The following is a 14,074-nucleotide window of genomic DNA, read 5'->3' on the forward strand; positions in this document are numbered from 1 at the left end:
CAGTTACAGTTAGAGAGAGCGCGCATGTTTTTGTTTTTGTTGAGCTCGCGCGAAAACGTACGAAACCCTCTACACGGAAATATTAGGAATCGTGCTCTCCAAAAAAATAACTCTTGTTATAAATGTATGCGTATCCAGGTTGTCTTCATTTGATCGGCGCAGGCATTTTTCTCAAAAACAATACTTTCTAGAAATGTAAAATTTGCAGTATGTACTCTCTCGGTCGAGATCGTTGTTATTTGTAAATTTCAGTAAAATCGTGCAATTTTCAAGGTTTTAGAAGTGTTAGTTTTTGAACGCTACGTGGTAGACGAAATGTTTCAACGAGCAAATTGTAGAGCATACTCGAAAACCTTTAATGGAATTGGTATGGTGAAAATCGGACATTTCGTCACTGAAATAATTGGTCATTAAAAACAAACAAAATTGAAACTTTTCGTCTACCACGTAGCGTTCAAAAACTAACACTTATAAAACCGTGAAAATTTTCACGAATTTTCTGAAATTTAGAAATAACAACGATCTCCCCCGAGAGAGTACATACTGAAAATTTCACATTTCTAGAAAAAATAGTTTTTGAGAAAAATGCCTGGGCCGATCAAATGAAGACACCCTGTATATTATTTTATAGAAAGAGCTACACTTCGGCCACCAGGTTTAACAAATGTCTAAGGTGACTGGCGCTAGTTACGTTTAAAACAAGTCGCAGAGCGTTTCAGCAAAAAAGTTGCAGACTAAGTTCATAGTCACTTTAGGAACAAATTATCATAAGCCTATTAGAACTAATAGTTTAGTCTTAAGTTCTCCAAAATTGTATGGTCATTCTAGCGCTTAGTAAAAATTTAACGTTAGGGAAATAACTTATGTGGAAACTAATTATAAGCTAATGCAGGTATGAACCTACATGACATGTTCAGTGTAGGCGTAACAGTACCACCAAAACATTACATTACAAGGAGAGTACCCGAGGTGTTTATTGCCGATTTTGTTCAAAGTCGGCCGTGATGTAGACCTATATGAGATATGAAATTTCCCAAAAGGAGACGTTGCATGGCAACCGAAAATATTTTTGTCCACTTAAAACAAAAAAATCTCCATTTAAAAAGCATGGGATTTTCTCGGTTTCACAGGGTCCTAGCTACAAAAATTTTTTTAAATAAAAAATCACGAAATGGGTCATTTGTACCACATTTAGGTAAATTTCATCATTTTTGGGTTAATTGGAACAATTTTGGGGTAAATTTGTAACAATGTTTTGGGTAAAATAAGGAAAAATTCTTATTTTTGTTTAAAGTGATCAAAGACATTATCGGTTGCCATGGCAAATCTAATGGATAGTGGAACGTCTCCTTTTGGAAATTTTATATCTTATAAAGGTCTACCTGACGCCCGACTTTGAACAAAATCGACAATAAACACCTCGGGTACTCTCCTTGTTAGTACGTAATAAGTAATTTAAACAAATAAAAGAGGCACGATAATACATGCAAAACATTTTTTTAATTAGATAACTTCTCCCCGGGTAACACAGGCCTACCTTCACACTTTTAAAAACAAGTGATCAAATTACTTTGAGTAAAAACCACAATGTATTTATTTATATTTGGAAATAATGACTATGCCGAATGCCTAGCCTCCCCCAGCACGGGTGGCTGGAAGACGTCAGTTTTAGGGAACGAATCAGATACCGGGTTGATTTTACATTTACATGGGGAAGGAGCTTTCGGTGCGTGCGGTGGATAGGTAGCAACGCTGTAAGTCGTCTGAATATATGCATTATCCCGAAGTAAAATTAATTACATTCTTGGTAAAGCCATGACTTTTCAAATGTAAATATACAAACTAATATTACAAAGATTCCAATTCTGAGACAACCCAATAAAGCATATCTATCTTTGGAGTGACTGAATACTTCGATAATGGGTTAAGTACGTGTACGACTACTTTAAATCGGAGTGAATTGAGTAACTCTTACAGAACACCCCCACGATAACATCCGAAACAACAGTTGCGTCGCCAGAAGCTAAGCGTTATCATTGAGAACGAACGTTGCCTTGAGATTATACAGTGTCTTATTAGAGAAACTGCGGCTCAGTTATCCTAAGACGGACCAAATTCGTAAACGTGGATTTCTATTTTAAATATTGAATTATATCTTATTTAGGTAAGTTTTTCGAATTTCAAATAATTCATATTGGTGACAAATTAGCATTATTAGAAAAAAGGTTTGACCCTGAAGACGATATTTTACTGCTAGTGTCACGATACTTAAAACAAAGTTTAAGTCGGTTTAATTGCCAGATTAGGTCAATTAAATTGAGAGACACTCGTTATGAAAACTGTTTTCAAGTGATAGTGTGTAGGGAATATTGGTTTGGGCGATCTCAGAGCTATCGACAGCAATAACTGGATCACGCATTCATTGATTGGAGCAGATCCGAGCATGCAAATGTAATATAATAATTTGATTGTGGCGATCTCCATGTGTTCGAGAGCAATAAATTGCAGTTATAGAACACGCGAAAATTGATCGGAGCACGCAAATGTAATATGAAAATTTTAAAGAGATAGTGACAGCTTGGAGCACAGTTAAATTTCTTGACCTTCATTTGATAGAGATTAATGTCCTGAATCCGAAAATATAGATGTTATACCACTTTAAATTAGTATTTAATAATGAAAATTTACTTTAAATTATTTGTGAAATGTTATCTTCCCCGCCAGCTCACCTATATTCTACGTCGTATTTGGTTGGGAAGTCACTATTTACCCTCTGTTTTCACTCTAAATATTATCTCTTGGCTCGCTATAGCGGCCAAGGCAGCGGCAGATAATACCCGCGAATGACGTCAACAATATGAGATCCGGAGCTTGCGGGGAAGTTGACCCTTCCATTTAAAATCAAAAATTTAATAGTGAATAATTATTTTTTTAACTATATAAGATCGTTATTACCACTATACTTATAATGGTCTTTTTATACATATATTTAATGTAAAAATATTATATATGAAAAAATCTGTCACTAAGGCGGCGATCTCGAGCGCTCTACAGCAGTCAAAAGGAAAACGTTGAGAGGTTCAGAAATGTTTCAAAACTGTGATTTATAAAATCTTACGCAACCATTTCAATACGCAAGGTTTCAAGGTAAAAGGCTTATAGTTCGGAAGATGAAGAAAGTGTGTGAATATCAGAACTTGGAAAATATCATGTAATTCTCTAGATATCATAGTTTCAGATGTTCTACGCATAACATTATTTTGATTTTGGTATAGCCTACGCTCTGCTAACATTTCAATTCTACTACAATATATCCTTTTTCAAATATGACTAAATGATTCTTCTTTCAGTATTAACCCATTAACCTAATCCATTTTTCATAATTATTACTGAAAAACGCCACAGAATCGTTTGATTTTGAGATTGGGGCTACATAATCACATGTTTGGGGAAGCGAGAAGGTACGCCTGAGTCACGTGACGTAAGGGTAGAAGCTACCTACAATTCGTCCCGATTTATAAAAATGATTCCGTATAACCTTTAAAGGTAATAGTGAGTGTAGGGAGCTGATGGTTCGCGTGGCATTTAGGGCTTGCCATCCTATCCTACGCAGTACAACCCGCTACCTGAATTAATGGCATTAAAGGGCCGCAGTATCCTGGCTATGCTTAGGTCTAAGGTAGCATATCATTATGCTTTTAATTGAAATCTTGGGGCTAATGTGTTGAATGGGGTATTATTCTAGCTGACTATTTACCAATAATTTCAAGGCAATTTGTCACAATAGACGCTTATATAAAACCTGTTCAGAGATTTGCCTAGAAGTAGTAATACAGAGAGACGGGACATACTCAGTGGTGTAGTCGGGCCAGGGCGTCGCCCCGGTGCTTTTTTCAAAGGCAGGGCGCCGCCCCGCCTTGGTTTTTCCATTTTGCCAGGGCGTGCCCTGCCTCATTTTTCAACTTGCCAGGGCGCGCCTTGCTTCTATTTCGTAAATCCTTTTTCTCGAATAAAGGGTGTGTGAATTTATTATAAATTTTGCCCGCAGGAAAATACCATAACAATTTCAAGTAGTTTCCTAGGTACGACCAGCTTCGATCACGCTAAAAATTGAAGTTGGATGTACATTTATAGCGGCTGGTACAGCCAACTTCGATTACGCACGAAATCGAAGTTTGCCGTACCCAGATAGCGCCCCGGTTCTCTTTTTTTATGACTACACCACTGGACAATGGGACATACTTGTGTAGAGAGCTGATGGTTCGCGTGGCATTTAGGGCTTGCCATCCTATCCTACGCAGTGCAACCCGCTACCTGAATTAATGGCATTAAAGGGCCGCAGTATCCTGGCTATGCTAAGGTATAAGGTAGCATATCATTATGCTTTTAATTGAAATCTTGGGGCTAATGTGTTGAATGGGGTATTATTCTAGCTGCTTAATATTTCGATATAAAAGGGCTCATTCAATTTCGCACGCACCTCTTGAAAAAGTACGCGCGCGCTATCAAATTTAGACTTACAAATAAAACTAACATAAACACGTGACTATTTTATTCAGTGACTCGCACATGCGCGTAGGGGAGGAAGAATAAAGAAAGCGGCATTATTGAAGCGCTTATTCACAAATATTTTTAAATGTTTAAATTTTTTAAACTGTCAGTCCGTATTAACCTAATGATCGCAGACATAATTTTGTTCTTAGTATTTTTCCAAGTTTAGATAAAGCATCAAATGAAAAGTTGACATTTTGCTGGCTATCAGCGTAATTCTTGTTTAAGGTTTAGTTTAAAATATAATACCCTTTGTCAGTACAAAATTGAATTAATTGCAGAAGCATTACTTAACCCATCGGAAAAATGCGTTTGGGTGAAATGCAAGTGGGATATAGAATTTTAAATGAAATGCTCTTGGAGGTATAATTTTGGGTGAAATGAGATAGAATGAAATAGGGAACTAAGCGCTGGGGAAATATAACATGACATTTGACGCTTCAATTAGAAAAATTGAACCGCAAAATTCAGAAAATATTAGCTCGTGAACAAATTATGTGGTGCATTTTCTATTTATTTTATAATTAATAAAATAGGATCCCCCGGATTTGAAATATATATACTTTTCAATTTGTCGAGTCTTTTTACCCTTATTTAAATAATACTCAAAGCTCCAATTTTGTTTGTGATATAATATAGAAGGATTTGGTTATAGCGAATTCCAAAGATTAGTCAAAGTCGTGAAAACCGAACATGCTTTTTGTACCGGGTACCGAAAATATCCAATCTAAAGCAATCGATAATTTGTTTATTTATTACGAATACGAAACCTCAAGCATAGAAGATCATTACCAAAAGTATAACTGTATTCGACCTTTGCTTTTAAGGGGGAAAACAAATATCTTCGGTACAAATTCTGTTCGCAGTTATATCAATCTAACGATTTTAGAAACGTCTCGCAAGTCCTACAATGGGTCGTCTGCTAAATAATTGTATTCGCGACCGAAACCCAATGAGGTAGAATATGAACTAGAAATACAAACAATTTTGGGATTCGCGGGAACGTTTTATTTGAGTAGGAGAATTAGGCTTCCGTTTCAACTTTATCCAATCGTGTTGGCGCCATCTGTTTCTATAAACAGACACTTTGGCCAAATATATTAAGGTTTAGTTTTCCAATAACACGATAGATGGCGCCAACACGATTTGATTAAGTTCATTTACTAGTCCTAATTCTCCAACTCAACAAATACTGTCCCGCGAAACGGTAGGTCCTGGAAGGCGGATTAGGATTTATTCTACCTCATTGCCGAAACCAGTCTAGGTGGCATACAGGCGCTAGCTTCTCTGAGGTAGCGCCCATGATCTGAATAGAAGAACAATGTTTTTCTTAAAGAAACTTATCAAAATATAATAAAACTATAAAAAATATATTAAAATGCTAGTATCATTATTTATAAAGTCATATATATGATTCATATATATGACTTTATAAATAATGATACTAGCATTTTAATATATTTTTTATAGTTTTATTATATTTTGATAAGTTTCTTTAAGAAAAACATTGTTCTTCTATTCAGATCATGGGCGCTACCTCAGAGAAGCTAGCGCCTGTATTCCACCTAGACTGTTATTCATATAATATGAATAACAATGAAGAAAAAACTAATAACGTCAGCTTTAGCCGCTACCTATCTAGGTTTCAATTGTAAAACCAAAAGGGGCGTAGCAATAGTTTTCGCTCGCGAATATAATATAAGGTACGTTAACTCCTTTCTGGGTAATTTTGATTTACTAAAACGTATTTTTAATCCCAAACGTTTTCTGATTTCAAGGTCTGTATTTAACTCTTTTTTTTTAATACGTAAGGAGTAGGCCTAAATTTACCATGCATGGATTTTACCCGAAATTGAAGGAAACCCTATATTTCAATTTGTTCTATTTTACAATGTAGTGGAACACAAAAATGTAATTTACTTGAATAGATATATACAGAGTGTTAAAGCAAGTGTCGGCTCTTTCATTGCCTACGTTATTTTTGATTGGGTCTATGTATCAAAGATGGCTATGGTTGCTCAGATCACCGGGAAGGTGCTTCCACCTAGTATCGACTTTCAAAAACGTTATATCGTTTATTTTCAAGTCAACAATTACGTGTTTGCCGAAAGGCCAATCCAAGCGAGGTCGAATGAGCACGTGATTACAAATAATCCTTTTGATACGTTATTACGATTACCCAATGAGCTAAAAGCATGCTTTTTGGCCACGCCATATGGGTAAGTTACGCTGGGTAATGTGCCTAATCAACTTGTTTAAATTTGCACGGTGGCGACAGATGTCGATAAACAACGCAGTTATATTAGAGCCGACACTTGCTTTAACTTAAAACGATACAGAGCTAATAACTCAAAATGTGTTTTAGGTACGAATTTCAAATTGGGTGAAACTTTTAGACATTACAGGTTTTTTAATTTAATTTGGGTTATTTTTGGTAAATTGGCATCGGGTCAAAAAGAATTTGACTTAAGAAACGTTGGCGCGCATTTTTCCAATAGCAACCATACCCGTAGCGCTAATGGTTCTCGAGATAAATTTTAAATGACCTTGAACCAATAAGGTCTGCCTAATTTGAAAATTTCGAATTTCCTCACTAAAACTAGTTCGTGAGGAAAATTCTGATGCCTTAGAACTAGTAGTTTTCGATTTATTAGCCTTAAAGTGTCGTTTCTTGAACATTATTCCCTTTACAACCTTCTAGTGATTATTTAAAAAATTTCAGGTTCCAATAGAACGCCGGGTTCAATTGTGATCGGGAAAACTTTTCTAATTGGAACATAGTTTCTATTTTTAATGGTTCTCAAGATAATTTTGAATGTACTTGAAGACATAGTTCAGGGTGATTGGAATATACACTTTATACACCCTTAAAATGTAAAATTCGTACCTAAACCACATTTTGAGTTATTAGCTCTTTATCGTTTTTATTTAACATTCGGCAGTTAATTTCCATTCTGAGAATCGTTGCCTACGTTATTATATAAGCCCCTGCACGTCTTCAGACAAGGTGGTACATGTACATTTAAACGTCGCGATGAGCTGTTCGTTTGCTTCTGAATCGAGAAATATCACTTTGATCTGAACCTAAGTTAGGCTTTACCTTTTCCATTGAGACCAAACTATATAAAAGCAATTTAAATTAATATTATATATAATCTTCCTTTTTCGTAAATTTAGCTTTAAAGAAGTAAAAAATAGTCAATTTCAACCCACATTTATTAAGGCAACTCAAACTGGGTCTAGATACGAGGTAATCTAGTGGCCAGAATTGTCGAACTAAAATTACAGAAATTAAATGAAGAAATTTCCCGTGCGCTTTGTACTTTATAATGACGTAGGTAACTGCCAATTAAAGGTCGGTTAATAAATTATTTCGCTCAAATGCATTAATACGTGAGACCATAAGCACATATTTATAACATAATGGTATTTTAATGAAACCTTGTTCACTGGATATTACGTAATCCCGTGACGAAACATGCGTAATGAACTTAAGAAATGGGAAACAGAAGTGACTGTAATCTAGGAGCAAGAAACACCAGGAGAACTCAGCTAGCCTTAAAGCGCAATTTCCGAATTTTCCCCTTCCGACGGTAGCAGGCGCTAAATGAAGAATGTACACCAGAAAATGCATGACTTTGGCGGGTTGCGTTCTCCTTAGCTCATATCTGCAAACACAACAGTCTGCTTAGAATCTGTACGTTGGAAAATAGCCTTAGATAGGCATGTTCTCAAAACAGAAACGAACATAACATAAACTGCTTCATTCAATTGTAAGGTAAATTCATGTTTGGAACCGAAAAATCTATTGTTACAGAAGTAAACTAAAAATTCTTTAGCATAAATGGCTCTTTGGGTGCTCTCTATTTTATATATATACCATGACTGGCATTAATACAACAGACCACTGGAACAAAGTTTAATGAATTTGTTTATATTTCCGTCATTACGCACTTTTAAGCCAACTGGGCATGAAGTAAAATGGTTACTGTTTTTAAAACAGTGAAAATGACGAAGGGTTTACAATTTTAAAACGGTTATTTAGTGACACACTGAACGGTGTGGTTTCCTAGTTCAAACTCCTTGGGTGCTCAGTGGCGTAACTAGGCCAATGCAGTGCATTGCGGCCCAAATTATAGAAGAGGCCCATTAATCCATTTTGCTTTGGGGCCCACCTCATATAAGAGGGCCTATTTTTCCATATTGCTTTAAGACGAACCTTATATGTGATGGCCCATTAAGCAATTTTGCTTTAGAGCACACCTCATAGAAAAGGGTCAATTGTTTTCATTTTGCTTTTTGCCCACCTTAGGGAATGGCCTAATTTTTTCATTTTGCTTTGAGGTCCATGTTATAGAAGGGGCTCCATTTTTACATTTTGCTTTTGGGCCCACGTTATAGAAGTGGACCCATTCTTACATTTTTTTGGGGCCCGCGTTATAAAAGGGGCCCATTTGTAAATTTTGCATTGAGGCACAATTTTTCTAGCTGCGCCACTGACTGTACTAAATTGTAAACCCCTTCCTGAGCCTCTTTGAATATCTATAAGATCCCTCCTTTTAAAATATTTAAATTTTCCCCTAAAAAGAGAGTTTCAGCTACACCCCTGGATTCACGATGAGTTCATGTTTGAATTAAATTTTGTCATCTATTTGACGTTAAAGCCAATTTTTTAAAAACAATTATATTTTACATTTAACATTTTTATTTATTCTTTTGTTACTGTAAAAAATATTGCATTCTTACCTTTAGTTTTACGGTAATAAATATTTAACCGTTAATTTAAATATGAAATAACCGTTAAAAAATTACAACAATTTAACCGTTAATTTTAATGTGAACTTACCGATGGATAAATAACGGTATTTTCACTGTTAATTTCCATGTGAACTTACTGTTAAATAAATAACAGTAATTAAACCGTTGATTTTACGGCAAAAATTGATACGGTCATTTAACTGTAATTTTACGGTGAAATTACTGTTCAGTTACGGTAATTTCTTAGAGTGTGGGGAGGGTACTTGGAAACTCAACACAGGAGTAGTTCCGAGTTTTCACCCAGTATAATTAACGTAATTAAAAAAATTAAATGTGAAAAACTATTTAGCTGGGATGCCACTCACTTGTCCCATTGGAATTTTACTCAAACATTAAGCACTGTATTCTGCAATCAAAATTCACGTGAGAAAATAATCGCATGGGCATTTATTCAAACAGTAGTGGAAGGGGTTCACTATATTAAATATATCTGCGAGTTAAATATATTAGATATTTAGTGGACATTTTATCTCAAGGTATTTCCTACCCGTATAAACATTTTATAATTAATATAATTACAGTAACTTATTTATTATATTTCAAAAGTGAATTAGTACGTTCCTAATTTAAATTGGTTATGTTACGGTTTTTTAACATTAATTGGCTTTAAGCCAAACAAAAGTTCATTTAAGGTATATGGCGTGATATATATAATTTCAAGTTTTGTTATTTTCTTTGCAGGCAGTAAATCACTAAAATAAAAAATGGAAAACGCCAAACGAAATAACGATGAAGCTTCAAAAGGACAAACAGAATGGGATATTCTTTTGTTAGAAGCAGCAAAGATGGGAGATACTGCAAAGATACTATCTTTACTTGAATCTGGCGCTTATATAAACACGAAAGATAACTCAGGAATGACTCCATTGGAATTAAGTTCAGAACAAGGGCATTACGAAGCTTGTAACACACTACTAGGCAAGGGAGCTAAGTTCAAAGCCAATGAAAAGACAGGACAGAGCCCTTTGCTTTTGGCTTCACAATTAGGACATTTAGAAGTTGCCAAGTTATTAATAAAAAAGGGTTTTGACATCAATTTAGCTGAAAAATCATTTGGTTATACTCCACTACATTGCGCCAGTTTGCAAGGTCATAAGGATATAGTGAGTCTCTTACTACAACATGGGGTTCCAGTGGATGTGAATGATAAAGATGGAAGAACTTCTCTCATGTATGCTTCTAGAAATGGACATGAGGACATTGTATCTGTTTTACTAGACCATAAAGCTGATGTTAATATTCGTGATAAATTAGTTGACAAAAAGAAAGAATTAGATGGGAATGCAATTATGTATGCGTCTTCAAACGGTCACAGCGAAATAGTTAACAAGTTACTAAAACATGGAGCTGAAGTCAATTCCACAAATTACGATGGTTGGAGTCCACTATCTTTTGCGGCTGTAAAAGGTTTCGATAAAACTGTAGATATTTTGTTAAAACATGGAGCAGAAGTCAATAACGGAAAGACATCCATTGGTATACCATTATTACTGGGGTCTTATCAAGGCCACAAGGATGTTGTAAATCGGTTACTAGAGAATAAAGCTGATGTAAATAAAGCCGATGAAAATGGCAACAGTGCCATTATACTGGCATCGCAAGATGGCCATATCAATGTGGTCAATATATTACTAGAACATGGAGCTGAAATTAATAAAACTAACAATGAAGGCTGGACAGCACTCATGAAAGCGTCTCTTAGAGGAAATACTGAAATGGTTATAACTTTACTAGAACACGGAGCTGAAGTAAATAAGGCTAATGAAGATGGCTGGACTTCACTTCTATTCGCTTGTACTGAAAATGGAAAGAAAACAACCAGTATTTCAGCAACAAACTTGTTCAAACTTCTACTACAAGGCCAAAATATGACACCGCCAACAAAAGGCCTACAAGATTTAGTAAACATTTTACTAGAACATGGATCTGAAGTAAATATAGCTGATAATGAAGGTAGAACTCCATTAATATTATCTTCAATAGAAGGTTGCAAGGAAGTTCTGAAAACTTTATTAGATCATGGAGCTGAAGTAGAAAAGAGTGACAATGATGGTCGAGCACCAATTGCATTTGCTTGTGATCAAGGTCACATAGAAGTGGTCAACATATTACTGGATCATGGAGCTAATGTTAACAGAGCTGATGATGACGATCAAACTCCTCTAATTTTATCATCAATAGAAGGTCATACTGATTTGGTAAAACTGTTACTTGAACATGGAGCTGAGGTAAATAAGACTCATATAGAACTTGGACGAACCCCTCTAATATTTGCCTGTAATCAAGGGCATAATGATGTAGTAAAACTATTAATCTCCAACGGTGCAGAGGTAAATAAAGCAGATGACGATGATAACACCCCACTTATATTTGCCTGTCAACAAGGTCACAAAGACATAGTTCATATTTTACTAGAATATGGAGCTGAATTCAATGTGGTTAACTATCTTGGTCAAACAGCACTGTTAATTGCGTCAACTGAAGGTCATGAAGATGTTGTGCGTACTTTACTAAAACTTGGAGCACATGTAAATAAGGCTGACAAGAAAGGTCGAACGCCACTTTCATTCTCATCTTACAAAGGTCTAGCAAATATAGTGAAAATTTTACTAGAGAACGGCGCCGATGCAAATACAACCGACAAAAAGGGTCGCCTGCCACTTCTAAAAGCAACTCACGAAGGCCACGAGGATGTGGTTGGACTTTTAATAAAATATGGGGCTGAGTTAAATAAAGCTGACAATACAGGTTGGACTTCAATTTTACACGCTACTGTTGAAGGCCATATGAAGTTGGCCAGTATTTTACTAGAGCAAGGAGCTGAAGTAAACGCGGCCCATGAAAGCGGCAAAACACCACTAATTGCTGCTTCTAGGAAAGGTGATAAGGATTTCACCCTGCTATTATTAAAACATGGAGCTGAGGTTAATAAGGTTGATAATGAAGGTTATGGTCCTCTTTTCTTTGCATCTGAAAAAGGTAATGAAGACATAGTAAAAATACTAATAGAACATGGAGCTGATGTTAATATGGCAGGGGATAACGCACTCACTGCATTGCACGTTTCTTCTTATGAAGGCCATAAAGGAGTTGTAGCGTTGTTACTAAACTGTGGAGCTGAAAAAGGCGCGCTTACTAAAGATGAAAACTCTTCCCTTTATTTCGCTATAATGCAAGGTCATAAAGCTGTGGTGGAGCTGTTGCGTAAAAAGTGAGCCAAGGACAGAAGTGTTTAATAAACCTATTCGGTGTAATTATGACATAAAATGCCTACTTAAATTTTAATTTAAAAACAAAATGTACATTGTCTGTACACACACACGCATATGTTTAGCAATATCGTCAAGTTAGTTAGTTCAACTTTGAATCTGTGACTTCTGTTTTAAGAATTTTAATATCAAAACAATGTATTCTATTTTCAACCGTTTCCCGGGCTTCGAAATTATTGAGCCAAAATAGTGTTCACCGTGCGGGCATCACTATTTTCGACCGTTTCCCTGGCCTTGAAATTAAAGAGGCAAAACATTTACATGTACGTCAGTTTTGAACTATTTTCGCCCGTTTTTCGGGCCTTTTCTTTGGTCAGGAGAAAACAGACTTCGTCGCGCGGGCATCACTATTTTGACTCGTTTTCTGTACCTAAAACTTTGGTTTTGAAATATAATTGAAATATAATTAAAATTAACTTTAACTAAAAACTGAAATAATTTTTGAATTCCACATACGAATTAAAGACAATTTATACAAATCATAGAAATTGTTCTACCATAGTTTTACATCATAAAATTAAGTTAATTAATTTTATTTTAAGATACCTGAGCTATTCCATATCAAGTGAGTCGGTCATGCCACCATGGGTTCTGGGATTTTAGTGAAATTTGGTACACTTAGTCGATACTTCAATGGATGAACTTTGGGCAATTTTTAGGCCAAAATATTACAAATTTTATTTCTTAACCAAAACCTACTTCATTTTATCGTCAATTTTCAAAAAAAACGGTACTTCTTTCTTAAATTACTAATAACTCGTTATAAACTTTATATATTCACTTGAAAACTTCATCCTGTATGTACTTTATATAGAGTTATCCAACACTACTCTCATAAAATTTCAATTTTTTTTTAATTAAAAAAATAATGAAAATTAAAAAACAATTTGGGGGGGGGGGTCTTCTTCTAGAGAAAAGGGTTTAAAAATGCTTTGTAATTACTCCTCGAATAGATCTTTCTAACGGTACATTACTCGTTAAGTGTATTTGTTTCGTTAGTCACTGAGAGACGAAAAACCAAATATGTTATTTTGCTTGAAAATCTAATATAAATATATATATTTTTTTAACCGTTTTGGGCCACTTCCTTTTTATACTAAATTACTGTAATAATTTACTTATGAGTGCCTTATTTTACATTTGTAATACGTGTAGAGGCCGCGTGGTGGCGCTGCCGTCAGATATCGCTCTTGGCCCACCTGCTCAAGGTCACCGAGCATGTTGAGGCGTCCTCAATCACCACCCACCTTGACCGTCACGCCGCTTTTACTCCCGCTCAGCATGGTTTTCGATGTGACCATAGCACGGAAACGCAGCTCCTCAACTGTGTGGATGCCTGGTCTACTGGCCTTGAGGAGTCCCCGCAAGTGGATGTCATCTTTCTTGACTTTCGAAAAGCGTTCGACACTGTCCCCCACCAGCTCCTACTGGCCAAG

The 14,074-nt window shown here is 35.7% G+C and overlaps 1 protein-coding gene across 1 annotated transcript; it reads left to right on the forward strand.

The window, feature by feature from the left end:
• The first annotated feature begins 1,848 nt into the window (after nucleotides 1–1,848).
• On the forward strand, nucleotides 1,849–13,067 carry LOC149966675 (uncharacterized). The gene is made up of 2 exons (XM_090153694.1): nucleotides 1,849–2,164; nucleotides 10,051–13,067. The coding sequence occupies exon 2, from the start codon at nucleotides 10,074–10,076 to the stop codon at nucleotides 12,582–12,584; it is 2,511 nt and encodes an 836-aa protein (XP_090009820.1). The 5' UTR covers nucleotides 1,849–2,164; nucleotides 10,051–10,073; the 3' UTR covers nucleotides 12,585–13,067.
• The last annotated feature ends 1,007 nt before the right edge of the window (nucleotides 13,068–14,074 follow it).

The sequence above is a fragment of the Leiobunum rupestre genome, chromosome 1 (genome assembly GCF_980474605.1).
Source record: "Leiobunum rupestre chromosome 1, qqLeiRupe1.1.hap1, whole genome shotgun sequence".
Lineage (NCBI taxonomy): Eukaryota > Metazoa > Arthropoda > Arachnida > Opiliones > Sclerosomatidae > Leiobunum > Leiobunum rupestre.

Bases quoted from the DNA above. Each gene is read 5' to 3' on its own strand.
- LOC149966675 (XM_090153694.1), top strand. From the start codon at position 10,074: ATGGAAAACGCCAAACGAAATAACGATGAAGCTTCAAAAGGACAAACA.